The sequence below is a fragment of the Magnolia sinica genome, chromosome 19 (assembly GCF_029962835.1).
Source record: "Magnolia sinica isolate HGM2019 chromosome 19, MsV1, whole genome shotgun sequence".
Taxonomy (NCBI): Eukaryota; Viridiplantae; Streptophyta; class Magnoliopsida; order Magnoliales; family Magnoliaceae; genus Magnolia; species Magnolia sinica.
Window position 1 is genome coordinate 40,740,944 of NC_080591.1, and position 22,555 is coordinate 40,763,498.

At 38.8% G+C, this 22,555-nt stretch overlaps 1 protein-coding gene across 1 annotated transcript in view; it reads left to right on the plus strand.

The window, feature by feature from the left end:
• The first annotated feature begins 6,992 nt into the window (after positions 1–6,992).
• The window catches only part of LOC131235586 (polypyrimidine tract-binding protein homolog 3), a 31,065-nt gene continuing 15,502 nt past the window's right edge, over positions 6,993–22,555 (plus strand). The window contains exons 1-13 of the mRNA XM_058232799.1: positions 6,993–7,166; positions 7,268–7,339; positions 7,998–8,074; positions 8,647–8,734; positions 17,446–17,578; positions 17,875–17,939; positions 18,055–18,104; positions 18,193–18,234; positions 18,342–18,393; positions 19,966–20,023; positions 20,108–20,121; positions 20,332–20,439; positions 20,967–21,110. Coding sequence (XP_058088782.1) covers positions 7,110–7,166; positions 7,268–7,339; positions 7,998–8,074; positions 8,647–8,734; positions 17,446–17,578; positions 17,875–17,939; positions 18,055–18,104; positions 18,193–18,234; positions 18,342–18,393; positions 19,966–20,023; positions 20,108–20,121; positions 20,332–20,439; positions 20,967–21,110 — 960 coding nt within the window. The 5' untranslated portion in view covers positions 6,993–7,109. The remainder of the gene's footprint in view (positions 7,167–7,267; positions 7,340–7,997; positions 8,075–8,646; positions 8,735–17,445; positions 17,579–17,874; positions 17,940–18,054; positions 18,105–18,192; positions 18,235–18,341; positions 18,394–19,965; positions 20,024–20,107; positions 20,122–20,331; positions 20,440–20,966; positions 21,111–22,555) is intronic.

Genomic DNA, 22,555 nt, shown 5'->3' on the forward strand with positions numbered 1-22,555 from the left:
AAAATATCCTGAGAGTTATAAAGAGGTTTTGGTGTAATCAACCGTTGGGGGAATGTCGCAATCAGCTTACTTTGAGGTTTTGGTTCTAACCCATGTGAGACATTGCTAGGTCTATCATTCTCAATTTCTTCCAGGTCCTTAGGTTTTTAAGCCCTTACCGGAATAGTTTTGTCAATTGTCTTTCCACTCCTAAGAGTGGTGATAGACTTCGCTTGCGTCACTAATTTCACATTGTGGTTTTGGATTGGAGAGGGGTTGGGCTGGAAGCATCCCTTTCTCCCCACTCGCTAAGTGTGACTCAATCCTTTGAATGGACGATACAAACATTCCCCTCGTTATTTTGAGATCTTGGAATGCTTGCACCGTATTCTGGTTGAATAGCTCTTGATCTTACATGAATTTTTGAACCGTATCTTCTTGAGGTCTCTTTTGATTTAAGAATTGCATAAGGACCTCTTGAGGGTTAGCCGTTTGTCCATTCCTCCAACAAAAATTTAGATGTTTCTTCCAGCTGGAGTTGTATGTGTTTGAGGTGGGTCCGTTGAAAGGTCTTTGGTAGTTGTTCATGGCATTTGATTGCTCAATCAATATCTCTTAAAATGCAGGAATTATTGGGCAATTTTCAATGGTATATATGCCTTGTCAGATTTGATAGGTATAGCCTTCTTAAGTTCCATGGCGTCGACTTTTCTTGTGAGATTGACCACTCTTGCACTCATATCGTCTTCCTTTTATAAAGCATAAATTCCTCCCCTTTCCTTTGATTAAGTAAGCTTAGAAGTGGTGGGTCTTGGAGCAGTATCCCGTGATTGCACGTTTTTTACTAATTGATCTAGGTAATCCCACGTATCATCGACCTTCTTATTCATGAATTCGTCTTACACATCATCTCTATAAACTGGCGTATTGGTAAAGTTAATTCATTATAGAAAAAGCTTATTGTTTGCCATATCTCGTAGCCATGATGTGGACAGGAATTCGTGAGATCCTTGAACCTTTCTCAACATTGGAAGAAGGTCTCTTCCTCTTTCTGGGCAAAGTTCATAATTGCCTTCCTTAAAGTGTTAATTTTATGAAACGGGAAAAACTTTTTGAGAAATTTCTGGGTCATCTCGGCCCATGTTCTGATGGATCTTGGCTTTAAGGAGTGCATCCACATCTTAGCCTTCTCCTTCAATGAGAAGGGAAACAATTTCAGTCGCACTGTGTCCTCAGACACTTTTGGAAAGTGTAGTGTGGTGACAATCTCATCAAACTCTTTGATGTGCAAGTATGAACTTTTAGAATCTAGTCCATGAAATTTAAGAAGGAGTTGTATCACTCCAGGTTTGATATCCATGTTTCCTGCATTAAGTGGAGGGACCATGCAGGAAGGTGTACTCACCCCACTGGTTGTAAATAATGTCGTAGAGTATGAGGCAGGGATGCATTATGCACCTCGTTTTCATCTTGAACTTCAACTTCCTCAACTGGTGGTTGAGGTTGATTTGCAGCCATCACTTCTATTAACTCAGAGGGTCTCAAGTGGTGTTTATGGATAGGCAACCCTTCGACTAATCCTCCTTCACTCAAAAGACGTATAGTGTTATCACGAATCTACTTGGGCATGAAACACTCTCAGCCCTCAAATAATTAAAAATTAAACCTAAGAAAAAGAAAACTAGAAAAACTAAAACAAATAAGAAACCTATAAAAGAAAGAGAATTGGAAAGTGGTTACTAGATTTTAATTGTTATGTTAGGATCCTACAAAACAGAAAACAATGTTAATTTCTTAAAAAAATTCAGAGAAAAAAAATCTTAACCTAAAATAAAAGCAGAAAGTTAACCATAATCTTAACATAATTCTAATACCAATTAATTCCAAAAAAACGTAGCCGTAGTCCCCAGCAACGGTGGCAAAAACTTGTTCACAACTCCAAGTGCAGGGTCACAGTGTAGTAATAACTCGGTAAGACCGAGGTCGAATCTACAAGGACTAAACTTGTACATATTATGAAAATAACTAGAAGCAGAAGTAGAATAATATATAAACCTAAATCTGGAATAAAATAGAGTAATTGTTTAGGATTTATCAAAGATCAAAAGGGAATTAGAGCGTCAAGGATCCACTTGTAGCTATTAAGATGCTACCTTGCTTAATTCAATAAATACAATTGGAATTGGAGTCTTATCTTATCTAATTGGAAGATAAAAGCAATTTAAATCAAATCTGAACTTTTCATTGACTTAATTTTCAATGGAGGAGAATTATGAATATTGGAAGGGATTCCATTACCCTACTATACCCAGGAGATAATGGTGAACAATGGGACTTACTAATCTCACTATCTCAAAACAGGAAAAGAAGATATCAAAAGCTATTATAATATCTATTGTAATTTGAGTCACAATGAATCATAAAAAATTGAAAAATGTTCCTTTAATATCAAACTAGAAATCAATGAAGTTCAATAAGAATAAGAATCAAAGCAAAATAAATATCACAACACACTAAAAGCTTTACCTCTTAGCCCTAACTAAGAGGTTTAGCCAACAATAGACGTGATTGAAACCAAATCTCTTAAACAAATTATGAAAAATAAACTAGAGAAGAAGAAAAACTCTTTGGCGGCTGCTCTACCCTTGTGTATGCTCTTTGAGACCTTTCCAAACCCTAGAAGATGCTTTGAAATATCTTAGGGAGTCTTATTTATAGTTGTGGAACTCCAACTTTCATACTGAGTTGGAAAAATCTAGAAACTGCCTCAAATTTACGCACTTTGCTTAGTTTTTTAAAATAAACTCGGAGTTTAAACCACCTCAAATTTACGCACTTTGCGCAGTTTCTCAAAATAGACTCGGAGTTTTAAAATATGCTTTTTAAGACAAATTTAGGAATATGTTTGTTTTCAGGACCAGAATATACTTTTTAAGACAAATTTAGGAATATGTTTGTTTTCAGGATAATTTCAGAATTCCTTTTCTTCACTTCAAATCTCTGATTCTCTTCATTCTTCACTTAGTTTTCTTGGATCTTTAACATGTGAATTCTTCATTAATGACTTCCAAATCTCCAAATCTTCATTTAGTAATTGTTTAAGTATAAATCTTCCTTTTGGCATCAAGTTCACCTTAAGATCTCAAAATCACCTCGCACATGAAAACATGCATAATTAAATCAATTAAGCACTATCATGTTTATAAAATCAAGGTATAAATAGGAGAAATATGTAATATTTTACACTCAATAAAAGTCACTCTTATCTGCTTGAAAGTAGGTGAAGACACTTCTAATACTTTGGTTGTTGCCATTAGTTATTCCATCAGTAGATCGTCACTTGAGAACCACTCATCGCTGACATATCGGACAAGTCGCCGTGATTGTCAATGTTCCCTAGTTTTGCTATATTTTTAGGCTATTTACCATCTTCCATGACTTGATTGTGCACGACGAGTATCAGAATTGCTTCGACCATGTTGAAGGTCAACAGTTTCTCTGGTTGATGAATTTTTCAGAATGGACGTGTCTGCATGGATCTTAGTCGAAATGCATTCTCGGTCTCTGCCAATTATCTTCTTCTAGATACTTGATGTCATTGCAAATATCAATTATGGGTTCAGGTCATTGCTTCAGGGGTGGCATAGAATTTGGGATGCTTAATCCTTCTCCTGACTTCATCATGAGTTGGTGGGGGCTTGACCATTCTTTGACTCAGAGTGCTCCGCTGAGGCTGACGATTATGGGGTGAGAACTCTTTTCACGGTCGATATGGCTCTCTCTTATTGGTCCCTCTTAGGGTTGCATGTTCGGCCTACATCGCTGGCTGAGGCGGAGCTTTTAAGTCTTTCAACATCCGGCACATCAACCGCATAGTTGCGAGTCTCAACCACTATGCTGTGCCGCTTTAGATTGTTTTGCAAAACCCGTAGTCGCTGCATAGGACTGATATTTCCCTAACCTCGGTCATCATAATGTGCCATGGTAATTTCTAGGACCAAGATTGACCATTTGCCTTGGTCAACCCAATTTTCGTAGATTCATTATGGCCATGTTAATGTACAAATTAGGCCATAATATATCAATATTGATCAACATTACTTCTCCGCCATTTTCAGGGATTTTCAACAATCCGCGATCAATGTTATCCTAGACAATGTTCCTGAACACAACGCACTTGTTCGTGAAATGAGAATGCATCCCATGCCATTTGCAATACTCAACCTTTTCGATTCATTGACCATGGGTATTTTGTAATTATTGAGAACTTTAATAAACTTCATTGCTAGTAGTATCTCAAATATCTTATCGGCCCGAGTGATATAAAAAGTATATATATCTTATGAGCCTTTTGTGTGGTCGGTGCAAATATTTCCACCTCGACCAACACTGAACATATGAGTGACTTTTTTGTCATTACTTCGACAAATTGCAACCACATAGTTAGGGTCATGATCATATGTCCCGATTGTTGAGTTCTTTTGTCTGGCTCCTTCCTAAAGAAGCTCCTCATATCTATAAAATTTCCTGGTTGGATAATACAAATCCACAAACTCCATTCCAATTAATTTCTTTAGGAGTTTGTATTCCAGGTTGTCCTGCACAAGTTGCCAAATTTGGCCTCCGTCATGATGACTTTGCACCGGCTTTTCACTCCGTTGAATTGAGTAATGTAACTCTCGCAAGATTCGTCTAGTAATTATCGGAAGTGTGAGAGATCAACCATAGTCATCTCTTTGTCATTAGAAAAGAACTGAGCATGAAAATTTTTCTTCATCTCCTGCCAGGTATGGATTGAATTTGGTAGTAAGCCAAAACACCACATGAAGGCCATTGCCGTCAGTGAATGACCGAACAATTGTAAATTGTGAGTCATTGTTAGCTAGTTCGCTGCATTGCATAGTGAATCGACCTACGTGTTCAATAGTCGATTGACTAGGCTCGCCGGAGAATAGGGCTAAATATGGTCAATAATTCCTTGGTAGTGGGTGTTGTCTATCAATCTATTCGGGATGTGGCTTATGGTAGACCTGGATGGTATTGCGGCCAAGGACTTGGCTTGCTAACTCTTGGATCATTTGCATGATCTGGTCACGATTCACTCGTTGAGGTTTAACCATCAGTGATGGATCAGGATCTACTCGGTTTTGCCCCTCATGGAACAATGAATTTATGGGAAAAAGCTGAAAATGTTGTCTTCTCGGCATACCCTGCTTCCGAACTTCAGGGATAAATTTTCTAACATGTGTTATGGTCGCCTGAACTTGGTGGGTGGCGGAGCATTCTGCCCATCCTGGATTGAAAAAGGGAGGGGTTTTCCGATGCAGGGGAGGTATCGATGGCGGTTGAACCATGCTATCGACAAAACTTTCTTCAACATTCTACTGCATTGCTATAGGTGCTCTTTCAGTGATGATGCCCATCAATCAGTGCATGGCTTTAGTTTGGTTAGCCATCCATTTGTTAACGTTATCAGTCTAAATATAGAATTGCTTGACTTGGGCATGTACCAACTTTGCCTGAGCTCTCCCATATTCCTAAACATGCTGAATACTTAATTGCATATCCCAAAGTCTGACCATTATCTCTTCGAGAGAAACTGTCTGAGGGGTCGATGCCCCTTCCTGGTTGACGGGATTGAGTGTTGAACTTGTATTTAAATTCAATGATTCGGGGCCGCTTGAACCGACACGTTCTCAGTCGAATGTGGTGCGGTTGGTGTCGAGGGTTCAATCTCAACAATTCAATTGATTCTTCTATTCATATTTCTGATTGATTGACAATGTCTCACCAATAAGTAAACTAAAAAAGGGTCCCACCGGGAATGCCAAAATATGTTATCCCTTTTTTTTTTTTTTTTTTTCAATTTCAATTTTGGTAGTGTGATTTATGCGAGTGTGTCAGAATTGACTATGCGGCTCAATTTAAACCAAACAACCATGACCCTGAGCGCCAAGGTTGGTAGATATGTCAAAAATTAACCCTATATAATTGAGATTGAATAAGATCGATCCCCTATTCAGCCACTGCATAGTATTTCTTAAGATGGTAAGGTGATTATCAGAGGGTGGGGTTCGTCCTCTACAAATGGATTACACTTTTGCCTTACATACAAAATGACTTTTTCAATACAGATGAAACAAAAAGAAAATTCTTATAATCGACTATTAAGAACAACTGCAGAGCACCTTTTTGAGTGGAGAACTTTGCTTAATACTCGAACTAAATCTAATGTGTGAGCGTAAATTTGAATTACAACTAAAGTTAACTACTACTAGGTTAGTGCTATGGATTACACTAAGAAATGTAAAGACTAACAATGTTAATTACACTAAGGAATGTAAATGACTAATAGCATTAAGGAACATAAGATAATTGAAAGATAAATTTGATTTACTCTATTTAGTATGTGACCTCATTTTATTTATTTTTTACTAATTTTTCTTGCTATTTATTACATTAAATTGACAATCTAGATATTTATTAAGTTCTAACAATTGATATAACTATTTTAGCATTTGAGTACTTCTAAGACTGTCATCAGTCCCATAGCCACTTCAAGCTTTTTTTTATTGACTAGGCCACATTCTGCTCGACCATTCTTATTCCGTGGATGTGTCATAATTTGATAGATGCTGGCTATATTACATTAAATCCTCTTCGAATATCTTTATACATCTCAAATACATCACAAAAAATCTGTGTTTATCTCCATGATTGGTTCTTCCGGGCACGTATATAAATATGGTACACCACCATCCGGAGGGTAAACGTTAATATCGGCTGACCGTCCATCGTCAGATGATTGTCAGCCCTACATATGTGGTATGGAACATATGTACGAATGCCTTCTTTTGAGCCGTCCAATCGTAGGCACGAGTATCAGATGCCGAGCATTATCCAATGAGAGAGTTCGTAGTATAATTACCCATCCGAGGATCACGAGATAAACGGTTTGGATCACGGAAAGGTTGGCCCTATCTATACAGATTGCATGTAGGAGTGAAAGAAACGACCTACTTTTTTTGCACTCGAAATCAACATCATTATAGCTGCGGGTAAATAGGGAAAACCTCCCCTCTTCCCATTTTTCTCAGCCGTTGTTGCTTCCCGCAGAGAGATCTGCAAGCATGACAGAGCCTTCTAAGGTTATCCATGTCCGAAACGTGGGTCATGAAATATCTGAGGTATGTTTATCCCATCTTCTCCTCTCTTTCGACCATCCGAACTTCAAAATTGCAATTTTCTTTTATTCTCTTCCTCTTTCTGTTTTTCTTTTCTTTTGCAGAATGATCTTCTTCAGCTGGTGCAGCCCTTTGGCGTTGTCACTAAGCTTGTGATGTTACGCGCTAAAAATCAGGTTTTTCTTCCTTTTCGATCTCCTTTTTAGGGCTTGTTTGGCTGACTCCCTTTTTTCATTTTATCAGGGTTCCCACTATCCGTTCATTTTTTTTTTTTTTAATAAAATTTAAATTTGGGTATTTGTATTTGTTTAGAAGATATCAACTTTCTGCAAAAGATTAGTTGCGCAAGGTGGCGATATAAATCGGGTTTAAATTATCATCTGAAACCATTATGTTTAGTCTGATACATGCCGGTTTTTGTCCATGAATGGTACAGTCCAATACAGCCCGGTATGCTCGGTTTTGGTGGTGATCAATGTTGTAGCCTTGAAACCGACCTTGGGCATAAAGAAGCACTCACACGGGCCAATGCGTGCGATTGGAACCCTTTCATTGCACGGATCCTGGTGGGACACTCCACCCCCTCAAAAACCAGTTCTATACACTCGATCAGGTGGGCTGGATAATTTTTTCAAATATTACTCGTTGAAGGGCCTCCTGGTTGAGTAGCGACAGACACTGACACCATTCCTGTGGTGTCGGGGCCCCCTCGGGCTTAGAAAGCATTTTAAATGAAAGAGGGCTGTTGCCCTAGTAATCCCTCTGTTACTACAAGCCTTTTCTCCTAGATTGGTGACAATGAATTATTTTGGTCTGAATCTACCAATCTTGCAGGCTCTTCTCCAGATGCATGATGTGGCTTCTGCTGTCAATGCACTGCAATACTATACAAATGTTCAACCCAGTGTTAGGTATGCAGACATTCAACTGCTTTGGATTTTTCTAAATTCTGATTTATCTGATTGGCCATTCACCCAAATGGCAATAGTGCTCATTTATTCTATGATATCAAGTTCACTTGCCATTTCTGCGTTTTTTTGGTGGACTTTACCCATTTTGGCAGTCATTGCAGTATGGTCCTTAGACAATTTCCAAGCCGAAGAAGTGATCATCCTTTTTTCCCTGCATATTCTATCTGGCATTTCCCACTTGTTACTAATCATTATGTTATTTCTTTCTTTTAAAATTGCCCACAAGACCTGCCAACAGGGTTGACTTTGAAACAGTTCTTCCCCTTTTATCTTGACAACATCTATTCCACCCTTCTATGAAAGCCCTTGTCTACCTAGGCATCGCCCAAATGATTCCATCTAACTTAAACAAGCCCTACAACACTTCTCAGTTAATCAATTTATCGTATTGAAAAACTGGTCAAGGGATCAAGTAATTCACATCATTTGGAAAACCTACTTAGGCTGTGATGAGTTATCATTTGCATTGTCTGCTTATTTTATAGTTTGATGTTGTTATGGTGCAATCTCAGGGGAAGGAATGTGTATATTCAATTTTCTTCACATCAAGAACTGACAACAATGGATCAGAATTCTCAAGCACGAAAGGCTGGAGACCAGGTTGGTGCATTTGATTTTGTGTGCCGGTCATTCGGTGTATTTATTATTGTGCATTTGACTTTGTGTGTCAGTCATTGGGCGTATCAAAGTTGTTCCGAATCACACTAAGGCAGCTTAGTAGAGGCGAGCCCACTAGTAGCATGTGGCTTATAAGAGGACTGGCCTTTTTTTTTTTTGTGGCTTTTTTTTTTTTCCTAAAAATGCCTGCCCAATGGATTAATATTACATTTATATCGAGGCAAATGGTCATGCATTTACATAGGAATGGATGGAAAAGTTTTGCTTCCAAATTCCAATGCTCTCATTATAAAAGAAATTTGACCCACAATTGTGATGAAAACATCATTTATGTTGTTTAATTCGCACAAATGTTTAGCTTAAGAACTATTAACCTTAGTGTCCTAATGCGTAAAGACATGAATTGTGCATGGTTTCACCCTTTCTTTACAGTGGAGCATGTGTTTTGGTAATCCAGACCAATCTAATGAGCCTCATTGGGTTTGGTGGATACTTCAGAACCTTTGAGACTAGAAGATCCACCTTTATCTGTAGCCAAAGCCCATGAAGCATGTAATAGAGAATCCCCAATCAACATAAGCATAAGTTGTGGATGGTGATTGTGGTGAGCAAGTACGGCGTCCAAGAGGGGAATTGGTATGTAAGAAGATCTTCTTTATAGAGAACTTCGAGTATCTGGAAGGCTATTGCGACAATTGAACTTATTATGCGGAATGGTATTGCTTATGGCCTTGGGAATGGTCACTGTATTCGTTTTTGGTGGGACCCTTGGTGCATTGATAGACCTCTCCAAGACCTTTTTCCTAGAGTGTTTGCCCTTGCTCCGGATCGTTTTGTCAAAGTGTTAGATTGTTTTGAATTAAGTGGCGGGTGACGGTTTGGAATCCTCCCTGCCAAAGGAATTTGATGGATGAAGAGTTGGCATAATATGTGGGTCTATTAGATCTTGTCCAAAAGGCATGCCCTAATATTTCTTTAGAAGACTCAATGTTTTGGATGGCTCATTCTTCAGGAAGGTTCTCAGTCACTTCGTTTTCCACCTTGATTAGCACTCCGCTTTATTCGTCTAAGGCGTCCTATCCTTTCCTTCAGTGGTCTTATGGAGCTCCCCCTCGGGTTATGCTCTTTGTGTGGCTTTTGGGCCATAAGAGGATCCTTACTATCGATAATTTACAAAGAAGATCATTAATTCTTCCTAATATTTGCCTCATGTGCATGGATGATGCAGAATCGATTGACCACCCATGGGTGTTTGTCTTGGGGTGCTTAAGACGGACTAGGTTATGCCGAAATCTGTAGACGACCTCCTTTGGGCATGGCATGGGGGAGGGATAGGAAAAACGAAGAAAGCTAAGTGGAGGCTTATGATCATGGCAGTCTTTTCGTCTATTTGGGGAGCTCATAATGGGTGGTGCTTTTGCAATGAGATCAGGAGTGTGGAGGATGTTATAAGGAAGATAAAGTATCTTCTTTGGATTGGGCAAATGTTAACGCGACTTTGGTTGTTAATTTCTCTTGTTCCTTTTGAGTTTTCTTTACTTTGTATTCTTTTCTCACCTTGGGTGAGCCATCTAATAAATTGTTGTTATCTCAAAAAAAAAACAAAAAAAAAAAAAAACACATAGCTTTTTATCCATGTCATAGACTGCATCTGGTACCTGCCTTGTATGTGGAGCTACCAATTCATTTGCATTCTTCGCGCAAAAGCCCCTTGCAAGGAAGATATGGTGCTGGCCCACCCCCTCACAAGTGACAGGATTATGATCGTAGATTTTTGTAGATGCTTCCAGTAGGCTACTGGGTGTAAAATCTGTGAGATCCTTGGTATGTCTTTTCGGGATAGGGTAAACAAAGATGTCATTAAGATTCTTCTTCGCATGACTTTTATCATAGAACTGAGTGCGAACTTCTGTAAAGTCATCTATCAATATATTGAAAAGATGCTAAAGAAACTCAAGTGACTTCCTTACCTTTATGATCCCCACCTACCCTAAGAATGACCTTCCTCTTGTCCTTCATCAAAAAGCTCTTCTCTAAGCAATCTGTCTAATCACCCCTCAACCTATAAAATTAGAAACCTCACAAACTGTTTGCATAGCAGAAGGTTCTGAATTCTGATAGAATTCAACAATTGAAGATCAATATTTGCAATTGGGACTTAAATTCCTCTACAAGACTTTAAATATGATAATTTATTCTTTTACTAGTGATTTTTGTACATTAACCAAAGGAAAAAGTTAAAAAGGACCCAGTAATTCTTTCATAGAATTTGGTATTTTCTGCCCTTGCAAGCCATCCTCCATGAGTATCCTTACCTAACAAGTGCTTGCTCCCTAATTTCTTTCTAGGGGCTGTTTGGGAGTTTTAAAAATAGTTGCTAGGAACATGATTTTAATCAACCTTTGTAATGGACTGTTACATAGTGCCCGTGGGAGTTTTGTGCTTTCATTGTTGGTCCCAAGCCTAGATAAAGGAGTTGTGTTAAGTTGGCAGTCAGCGTGAAACTTTTGCCGTGACTTTCATCATGAATCCCGATGAGGAGTAGGATTTGTATAGCTGACACCAGGAGTTTTGTGCTCTCATTGCCGATGCCAAGCCTGGATAAAGGAGGACGGTTGCGTCAGGTTGGCAGCCAGCAAGAAACTTCTGCCATGACTTTCATCATGAATCTTGACGAGGAATAGGATTCGTGTAGCCAGCCCCAATTAGTTGGTGATGGTGAAGATGATGAAAAGTAGTTGCTAGGAAAACTAATGTAATGTATCCAAATGGATATTTATGTATAAAAAGAATCATATTGGCAGAAATAATCAAGGAGTACTTTCCCAAGATTCTAATCTAGAGTATGCTCTTATCCACTAGTTTTTTCATTGATTCTTTTTTTTTTTTTTTTTTCAAAATAGAGTGGAAAGAAAACAACTTTCACCTGTTTAAGAGGTCCTAATTTTTTTTTTTTGGAAAGTCTTTTGTTTTTCGATATCTGCTCTTTGAAAGTTGTTTTCAATGTTTCAAGAGAAGAACTATGAAATGCTTCAAGAACATATTAAATGTACTCAAACTTTATTGAATTTCTAATAAAATTTATCTCTTTGATTTACATAGAGCAGAGGATTTAATAAAAAAAGAGGGAGGGAGGGAGGGAGGGACACACAATATTTTTAGGAGGGAGAATTTGTGAAGAAAATGATATGTTTTTACCTTAAAAATTTTTAAGGGTGAATTCCTTGGAAGTGAGTGGTGTGAAAGGTTTCTCACAAATCTTCAAAAAAAAAAAAAAAAAAAAAAGTTTCTCACATCTCCAGAAACTCCCAAATAGCATAAAGTGCGCACAAAGTGATATATTCTTGGAAAGTCATTTTCCTAATCCTAGCAAATACTTTCTAAATCCCAAAAAATGCCTTAAAATTCTTGTATCAAATTTACCCTTTTCAGTTGCTCTTCTATTCCACCTATAACGGCTATCTCCTCGAGAGGGAGGGAGGGGGAATTTGTGGAGAAGATGGAAAATTTTACGTTGGGAAACTTTAAGAATAGTTTTCTTGGAGGTGTGGGAAGGAGAGAGGGAATTTATGATGAACACAGAATAATTTTTTTTCCTTGGAGAAGTTGTAGGTTTTTTTTTTTCCAGAGAGAGAGAGTTCAGTTGCTCTTCTATTCCACCTATAACGGCTATCTCCTCGAGAGGGAGGGGGAATTTGTGAAGAAGATGGAAAATTTTACGTTGGGAAACTTTAAGAATAGTTTTCTTGGAGGTGTGGGAAGGAGAGAGGGAATTTATGATGAACACAGAATAATTTTTTTTCCTCGGAGAAGTTGTAGGTTTTTTTTTTTTCCAGAGAGAGAGAGTTGTGAAGAGAGAGAGAGAGAGAGAGAGAGAGAGAGAGAGAGAGAGAGAGAGAGAGAGAGTTGTGAAGGAAATGGTATGTTTTTTACCTTTGAAAAGTTTTAGTGTGAATATCTTGGAAAGTGAGGGCTGTGGAAAATGTTTCTCACCTGCAAAAACTTGGTCATTTTCCTAATCCTAGCAGCTTTCCAACTCCCAAACAATGCCTTAAACTCTTATATCAAATTTAACCTCTTGACTTGCTCTTATATTCCACCTATAACTGCCCTCTCCACGAGAGGGAGGGAGGGGGAATTTGTGAAGAAAATTGAATACTTACCTTCAGAAATTTTTAAGGGTAATTTTCTTCGAGGGAGGGAAGAAAATGTTTTCCACCCCTCCAGAAACTCCCAAACAACATAATGTGGTATTTTTCTTGAAAGTCCTTTTCCTAGCAACTAACTACTTTTCAACTTCCAAATGGTGCCTGGAAAAACCTGTATCATATTTCCTTTCTTGACTTTCTCTTCTATTCCTCTCTTCACTTCTCTTCTTGAAACCCATTTTTTACTTTTAGGACATTTTCAGTTGTCCACGTGGAAGGGGGTTTAACTTATTGATGAGCCATTCTGGGAGGTCTATGAATTTGTTGGCCAAAAAATGCAGTTTTGTAATACTTCTTGTTGCTTGTATTTCACATTGATTGGTCTTAAAACCATATTTTAGCTTCTGTTGAGGACCTGCTAAATTGTCTACATATGGAAAGGGGATTAAAAGCATTATTCCCATCAATTCCTAAAAACATTTGCCAGCTCTAAAGCTTTAAACATTTGCTAGCTCCAAAGATCTAAATGTTCGTTTTCCGAGTTGAGCACAACAATAATCTATTTTAGCATAGAATCTAATTTAGTGCAAAATGACTTAGTACTGCTCTTCTTGGAATGCATGCATTCCTCAGTTTGCTGGAGAAAATCAAGTTATTAAATGATGAAAAAAATATCTTAGATAAATAAAAGGTGCTTGTACCTTGCTTGGCAGACCAGCCGTCCTTCACAAAATATCAATTGGTAGTGTCTTGAACTCATGCAGGGGCATTTTTACACCGGGCTTGAGTGGGGTGGCTTGTGGGATGAAGGGGCACACTCAGGGTGGGCTGCCCATGTGAGGTGGGTGGCTCGTGTGAGGCGGAACCCATGTGATTTGGGGCCCATGAGGGGGCGGAACCCATTGGGGCCCATGGGGAGGGTTCGACCAAGGATCTAACTCATGGATGTGGAGCTTAGGCTATGAGATAGATGGATTAATTTGCCATGCTCTATTAGTTCGAGCTTTTAGAACAAGTGGTTAATTGTCCTGCATCATGAACCTTTGTAGGGGCAAGGCCATCTGAATGATTTGTCAATATCTTATATAATTCAAAACTTTAGTGATATTTATTTTTTGATTCTTTAAAAATAAAAATAAAAATTGTATTGAAACTTTTGATTTATGGTTCAACTTATGATTTGACTCAATTATTTAAAAGAGACTTCTAAAAAGTGGGTGCATGCTCTTAGCATTTTGTAAATAAGCTGTCTTATTATTCTTCTTCCTCTCTTCTTCTAAACTATTCTTATCTTCTTTCTCTAGGTAACTAAACTTCACTTTTTTACATCTTCTTTCTCTAGGTTACAAAACTAATAAAAAATATTTAAAAACCTAGACCAAACTGAACGGTTGGACGGGTTTCATCTGGAACTGGCACAATAACAACTTGGCTCACTTAGTGACCCATTTTAGCAAGAAACCATTCAGACTTTCCATGTCAAGAGGTTCAGACATTCTGGTCATCATTTTCAGACAGTTGGACCAGAGTGGTGGAATGGTCAGGTCTTTTTGATGGATAAAATTTTAAAATGTGTCAAGTAGGGATCAAACCTGTGATCGCCTTGCTTAAGATGCAAGCGTCCTATCAACTCTACCATAGGCATTTTCATTTTATTGCATGATATTTGTCATTACATTATGCATACTATATGCATATATCAAAGGTTGGATCGGCTGACTCAGCGATTGGATGGGTTGGGATCTTGTAACTTAACAGAATAGTAAAAAAAAATAATCTTAACATAGTGCATGTAATATGCAGATGCACTCTCCAAATTATTTATGGCTCCATTATTCAATCACTAAAGTGGCAAAAGAAAAATGGGGGTGTCTATGAGTCCATCACATTGCGCATTGTAAAATAAGACATTCTTCAGCACGTATCTTCAGGTCTTGCCACCTTGAAAGAGGACACTTCAACTACTACTTTACACAGTGAACAAAATGATGGTCTTTCAGGTGTCAACCAAGTCATCTTAGAAGTGAAGGTAAACAAATCCCAAGAATTCATCTTGGAATCATGCAAAATGAGGCAATGGTTAGAAGCCAACGTAGGTAATGTACCTCAGGGGAATACTAGGAAATTGGACATCCTTGAAATGAGGAAGTCATGTGTTCTGATTCATTAATCCTTGCTTGGGAAGGTGGACAAACAAACAGACACACACACACACACACACACACACACACACAGAGTGAAATGCTCACTTGGGAACCGGTTCTCACGAGAACTTGTGAGAACTTTTAGAGAACTCATCTCACGTGCTATAAGCACAAAATCTGAATGGTCCATGTGATGTAGCACCCCATGAAACCCTTAAGGGCCCAACTTTTACCCTAATCCAAAACTTTGGTGGGCCATGACAAAAGGAAACAGTTTCCTCCCTTGATTTGCCTCTCTTTGCTATGGCCCACAAGAGTTTTGGATCAGGTTGAAAGTTGGGCTCTGGGGGTTTCATGGGGTGCCGCATCACATGGACCATTCAGATTTTGTACCCATGACACGTGCAAAGGTGCACAGGTGAGCATGACTCTCTCTCTCTCCACACACACACACACACACACACACACACATTGTTGGATTTTGCAGAAGTTATTCATGCACATCCAATCCATATTACCGAGTTGGGGGATGGGGCTGATTCTTTTTTATACTTTCTTTCATTCTTTTTTTTTTTTTTGCCTAAATACACATTTGGATGGATCATGGATGTTATACAACTTGCATCTCGCTTCTGGGAGAATGAACCTCTAGAGAGTTGTTGTTCAAACAACCTATATTCATTTACACTAGGTTTGGTGCCTCGAATTGCCTGCATATGCATATTTGTTCCCAAAACATGAGATCAAGCATCCATTGACTTGGAGTTGCTCACACTTTTGAATGGTTCCCAACTTCCCATTCAATTTATCGAAGAATGTCAATACTCTACAATAGTACAATGTGGTAATTGTCACTCATCTCCCCTTTGTCACTGATGCCACTCGCATAGGAACCATTTTTTCTGTAATAATGTTGGTCATATGAAATGCGTATTTGTTTCCCTTTCTTGGTAGGCAAAGTTTCGTTAAGGCATATCAAATTATGATTTGCTTGACTTGTTGAAACCAGGATGGGCATTTGCGGGATATGTAAAGGTTTGCTTTGTCCTGTTTGTGATATAGCTTTAGAGGTCCGGTACTAAAAATTCCTGAAAGCATCTTATCCACAAGGGGTGTTCTTGACTTAGTGAATCATTATTGCTGTTGAACAAGTGCATTAAGTGGTTGTTTGTTTCTCATTAGGCTTATTAATTAAGATCTGGTAATTTCTTCATCAACTGATCACACACCTCATGTTGTAGGATACGTCTTTTAAACATGTCTGTCTTTTTGCTAGTATGGTGTAAGCATTTATTTTGAAGTGAGTAGAATGCATACCATTGCTATCATAATAATAGTAGCCTTTCCCAACTATTTGGGGTTGGCTTTTCATGTTTGCTTGGGAAAAGGTCAAAGAGTGGCTGACCAACTATCATCTATCTCCACCTGGGCTTGGCACCAACCAGAGCATCATTACTGTGTGGAGTTTTTCAAAAATGCACCATAAACATGCTAAGATGGTGCTAGTGTGTGGTTACAATGCCCAAAATAAAATGAACGAATCCATCACCAACTTTTGACCATCAATATTGAAAATTAAATGTTGACATTTCAAAAGAGATAGAACACTTGCATGTATGGGGATGTTAAGACGAATGGCATGCTAAGAGCTGTTCATTTTATATCCAATTTGCTTAGCCCCAATTAACACAGAAGGCAAATAGAAATGACGTTAGACAAGCAAAAGAAGAAGAGAATGCAAAAGCATTCTGCATAGAAGGAAACATACAACCGAACAAACTTATTAAATGCCTGCTGGCTTCTGATACAAAAGCAATATTTGATATAAATGACAACAACGACTGAAACAATATAATAGGGTTATGCGTTCTGTATGGAGTAGATGAATATACATAATGAAAGGAGGATAACATAACGAACTTAGTAACATAGCAAAAAAAAACACTAAATGTAATCACAAAAGCCTTGGATGACCCAGGGAGTTTAATTTCATTGCTTCTGTTAGATCACAGGATACTTATGGACAGCTGTAGTTTTTACAGCTATACATGTAAAGCTGTACAGAAGTACCCTATACTCTTACAGCTTCAAATAAAAATTACAGCCGGACGAGTGTGCTTTGCTTTGAAGTTTGAACCATCTGCATAAACATCAACCTAGGAATCTCTTGAGGCATTATTCATTTGGAGGGTGGTTGGTTGTCCATCCTGCCTAAACGCTTCTTTTCTTATTTTACCTGAACCTCGAATACTTATTTATGTGTTGTGCATTAACTGATAATATTTTCAATTGCTCCCTTCTCTGTTTACTTTCTTTCTTCTTTTCTCTATCTATTCTTCTCTATTCATTCTTCTTTCTCTCTCCTGTCTCTATGCTGGTCTGCTGTCGGGCACACCCTCAGGATGCAGAGCCCAATCGAATTCTCTTAGTTACAATCCACCACCTTCTCTATCCTATAACAGTGGAAGTGCTGCATCAAGTGTTTTCTCCTCATGGATTTGTGGAGAAGATCGTCACATTTCAGAAGTCAGCTGGTCAGCTTCTTCAAGTCTTCTCTCTTTCTTCCTCTCTCTCGCTCTCTTACTTTTTGAAATCTCTTTCTGGATGTTGAAGATTTGTTTGGATGGGTTTTGCTACTTATTTGTTAGAAATGTCCTCTATTTTAAAACTTTATAGTGAACGTAGTTTCTTCTGATATCTGATTAAGAGTCTATGCTGTGGAAACTTGCAACTGTAATGAGGGAACTCATGCTGATGCATCTGCTACATTTTCTAATCTTGCGAGAGATGCATCATTTAGCCTTTTAAGTATACTAGCTTTGTTCTGTAGGTTTTCAAGCCCTTATCCAGTATCAATCACGTCAGAGTGCTGTTCAGGCCAGAAATGCTTTGCAAGTGAGTAGTCTTTTTCTGTCTAAACCTTTTCCCCCCTTTTGCTATGAAAGTGGCAAGTTAATTGAGTTTGGAAAGCTGATTTAACAATCTTTTTCTCTTGGTTAACTTTTTGTAGGGACGCAATATTTATGACGGTTGCTGTCAGCTAGATATTCAGTTCTCCAAGTATGTCTCTTTTGGACTTTCCTTATTTACTGGAGTTGGTTTTTGCACTGGACATGGTTCTTACTTTTTCTATTTTTTCACTATCTAGCCTCAGCGAGTTACAAGTGAACTACAATAATGAGCGATCTAGGTGTGTTCTAGTTTCTCATGCATTTAGCTTCCTACAGTTGGAAATGTTGCTACTTTTTTATTGTTAATTCGATCACGCTGCTAACTATACTTGCTATTTGTTTGCAGGGATTTCACAAATCCGTCGTTGCCTTCCGAACAGATTGGCAGATCCTCTCAGGTTAGTTGGCTACTCTCCATGTAAGGTATCTATTAGTGATTTATGTCTCTCCAGTGTCTTGGTCCTTGGTTTTTAGCATGATGGGTTTGTGACTTTGGGGTTTTGCACATCCAAGGTTGGATGAGATGTTCTTTTGATGGATAATATTATTAAAGAAAAACCATGCTGCCGCCCTTCGTACCATGGCCTCCCCCTGTGTCAGGAAGCTCGCAAAGCATTTGTGGGATAAGGCGATAGAGAGAATGGAGAGGAAGCTTTCGCCCTGGAAGAGTAGTCTTCTATCCTTTGATGGTAGAATCACTCTTATCAAGGCTGCTTTCTCCAACCTTCCCCTTCACTTCATGTCGCTCTTTCAATGTCCGAAATCAGTCTTACTCAGGATCGATAAATTGAGGGACTTCCTTTGGCAAGGTGGAGCGCCTAAAGGCAAATTCCATTTGCTCGAGCGGAAAGAGGTGTGCAAAGCTTAAGAGGAGGGCAGTGCGGGTATCAAAAGTCCAGACGATGTGAATTCTGCTTTATTGGGGAAATGGGTGTGGAGATTTGGGGTAAAAGAAGAAAGCCTTTGGAGGCTCATCATCGCTGGTAAATATGGCACAACTTCCAAAGGTTGGACCAAAGACTTGTCCATTTATCATATATTATCCATTTTGAAGGCTGTAGCTCACTTGCCTAGCAAGGTGCATGAGGGTGTGAGGTTTTCCATTGGGGATGGCGAACGGGTTAGATTTTGGGAAGACATTTGGATCGAGGAGTCTTTCCTCCATTCAGATTTCCCAAATCATGCCAGGCTCTGCGTAGATATGGAAGTCTCCTTTGCTGGCTGCTTCTTGGGTCAAGAAAATGGAGATTGTGGCTTTGTCCATGTAAGCGCAATCTCAACGACGACGAATTCAATGACCTTGTGCAGCTGCTTTCAAGGCTTATGGGGATTCAGCTGTCACCATGCGCAAGGACTTACTGACCTGGCAGGATAAATCAGGTTCTTTCTCCACGTGGTCTTTCTATGCCATGTTCTCCCAAGGTCAGATGTGCAGGCCCAATCTGGTCTTATGGGGCCCCTCCTAAGGTCACGGCTTTTGCTTAGCTTGTCAGAAGGAACAGAATCCTCATCATTGATAACCTCTGCAAAAGATCTATGATGTTGCCGAATACTGCGTCCTTTGTAAAAAAGATGCGGAATCTGTGGTCCACCTATTCATCCATTGTCCCTTTGCGAGGGATGTCTGGTTAGGCATTTCTGCATTATTTGATGTCCCTTGGGTCATACCAAACTCAATAGAGGGGGCTGTTTCGGTCTTGACACATGGTTGGATCTGGGAAGGAAGATCTAGATGGAGAGTGGCTTTGCTGGCTGTTCTGTGGTCCCTACGGGGTGAGAGAAATAACTGTTGCTTCCAGAATAGAAGCGGTTCTGCATGGGTGTAATTAATTGGACCAAATCGTTCATTGCCTTTGGCTTCTTTAATAAATATAATTATCTTTAAAAAAAGAAAAGAAAAAAGAAAAACCATCATTATATTTTAATGCTAACATACCTGACTTGCTTTCTGTTACTTTCTTTTGCAACAGCCTGGCTATGGTGATGCTGGGGGTCTGTATGCACTTCAACCTCCCGGGACCAGGGCAGGTCTTTATTTGTGCTGTCCTCTTACTTCTTTATGGTTCTTTGTCATCTAACTTTCTGATGCATGAATTGCATTCTCTGTTTCAGTTGCATTTCCTCAGGTAGGGTTGCTCAGACAACGTGTCTGAACCCTCTCCAGGTTGTCTTGTTTTGAGCCCCCCCTTTTTTTGTTATCTTATTTTCCTGATGATATTGTTATACTTGGCTATCCCTTTTTTTTTTCCTTGTAAATCCATCTCAGACATGCACCTGCATGATTTTTTATTTTTTTATTTTTATTTTTTATTTTTTATTTTTTATTTTTTTTGTAGATGGGAAATGCTGCAGCTGTTGCAGCTGCATTTGGTGGTGGCTTGCCTCCTGGAATAACTGGTACAAATGACAGGTGCACCATCCTTGTCTCCAATCTGAATCCTGATGTAAGTAATTTCCCATCTCTTGTGCTTTTTTATTCCTCTACCACTTATTTAGTTCAAAAGCCCAAACCTGGACCTGGACATGGGTATTCATCGGGTCTGGTTGTCATGGGACTCAATGGGTTGACCAGGTGGATCAAGAGCATTTCTTAATTAAACCTTATTATAGTAATTATTTTAGAAAAAGATGGATCTCTTTCTTCTCCTTTTCTCTCATTGGGGCATGAAGCTTATGATTGCAAATTATGTTTTTTGAAATTTCTGTCTTTTCTCCCCTTTGTAGTAACCTAGAATGCCGTGTGCTTAGAGTAAAAAATAGAACCTTCTATGCTTACAAGCAAGACTTGCTCGATCTCAACTCATTACGTCACGGATGAGTTGAACAAGTGCCTGGTCATCTGGGAAATCAGGTCCAGTTTTGCCCAAAACCAGAACAAAGTGATCCAGTGTGGTTTTGGGTGATACTCCTTGTTTTCTCAAACTATGATTATGAATCAACTTGTCCTCACTTCTTTGGATTGTCGTTGCAGAAAATTGACGAGGATAAGCTTTTCAATCTGTTCTCTGTTTATGGGAACATTGTAAGAATCAAAGTGCTCCGCAACAAACCGGACCACGCACTCATTCAGATGGGAGATGGGTTCCAGGCTGAATTGGCTGTGCACTTCTTGAAGGTTTGATTGTACTAGGCCTTTCTCATACATCCTTAGCTTTCGTGATTGTTGTTTTTACTCAGAGGTTTTATTGCATATTATTTGATGCAAGGGAAGTTTCAGTGAAATTTACATGGAATATAGGTATCTCATAAGATGCTAGTGATGTGGGCCTCTTAAATTAGCCATTAGGCCTTTTGGTTTCTTGTCACATTACATCTTTGACATCTATTGACCTTTTGATGTTTCTTTCATGCGTCTTTCTTCTGAGAAGTCGTGAATGCTAGTCTGCCACTGATAGAGCAAACATTTCCCACTACAAAATGCATCATCACTGAAATTCACAGGGTTAAAGGTCTGTTGTTTTGTTCTTTGTTCTTTGTTCTTTTTTTTAATCAACATGACTAGGGTAGTTCACTGGATTCACCAAACGTTTGTGGCTAACAATTAATGGTCTTTGCCTTGGTTAAACTTAATTACTACCAACTAGTAGATATGATGTGCAATGCATGTGGAGAGAGAGAGAGGAAGTGGTTTGCAATATGTGGGAGAAAGGGGTGGAGAAGCTTGGAAAGGGGGGTTATTTTTTATACTTCAGCTAAGCATGATGTTAGATACTTTGGCACTTTAAAATTGTACCTGTGGCATGCGTTAACTCAATTAAACTGTCCAAGTCATGGGATGGACTGTAGATAGGTCATCATCGAAAATTCAAATTCATTTAATGATCTTAAACTTTGATTAAAAAGCATTCGTGTTTTGAATTTGGACCATTGACTGTTTACATTTTTGACCTTCTGTTTGCGGATGCTTTGGAAAGGCCATTTTCGGTAGAGGAAATTCAGCGGGCAATTGAAGAGTTAGGGAAGGATAAAGCTCCCGGGTCAAATGGCTTTCCCATAGCCTTCTTTTTTTCCTGGAATTTTGGGAAATGATTAAAGACAACTATCGCTTGCATAATTAACTTTCATGACAATGGGAAAAATAACAGTCGAGTTGAGTGCTGCGTTTATTGCCTTGATTCCAAAAAAAGTTGCAGATAGTTTTCGGGATTTCAGACCAATTAGATGGCTTGGAAGTCCATAAAATTTTTTAGCAAAAATATTGGCTTTAAGATTCCGAAAAGTTTTGTCCGGTGTGATCTCACAAAACAGAAGGGGTTTTTGTGGTAGGGCAACATATATTGGATAGTGCTCTCATTGCTTGTGGAGTTATTGATTCCTGTCGCAAAGGGGAAAAAAGGAATTATTTGTAAGTTGGATATAGAAAAGGCATATGATCATGTGGATTGGGAATTCCTTGATTACATTTTAGATTGTGTGGGCTGTGGTCAGAAATGGAGAGGATGGATGCATGTTTTTTTCAAGTCAGCTAGGTTTTTAGTATTGATGAATAGTTGTCTGAAAGGTTTCTTTTCAGCATCAAGGGGCTTGAGGCAAAGGGATCTGCCATCACCATACTTATTT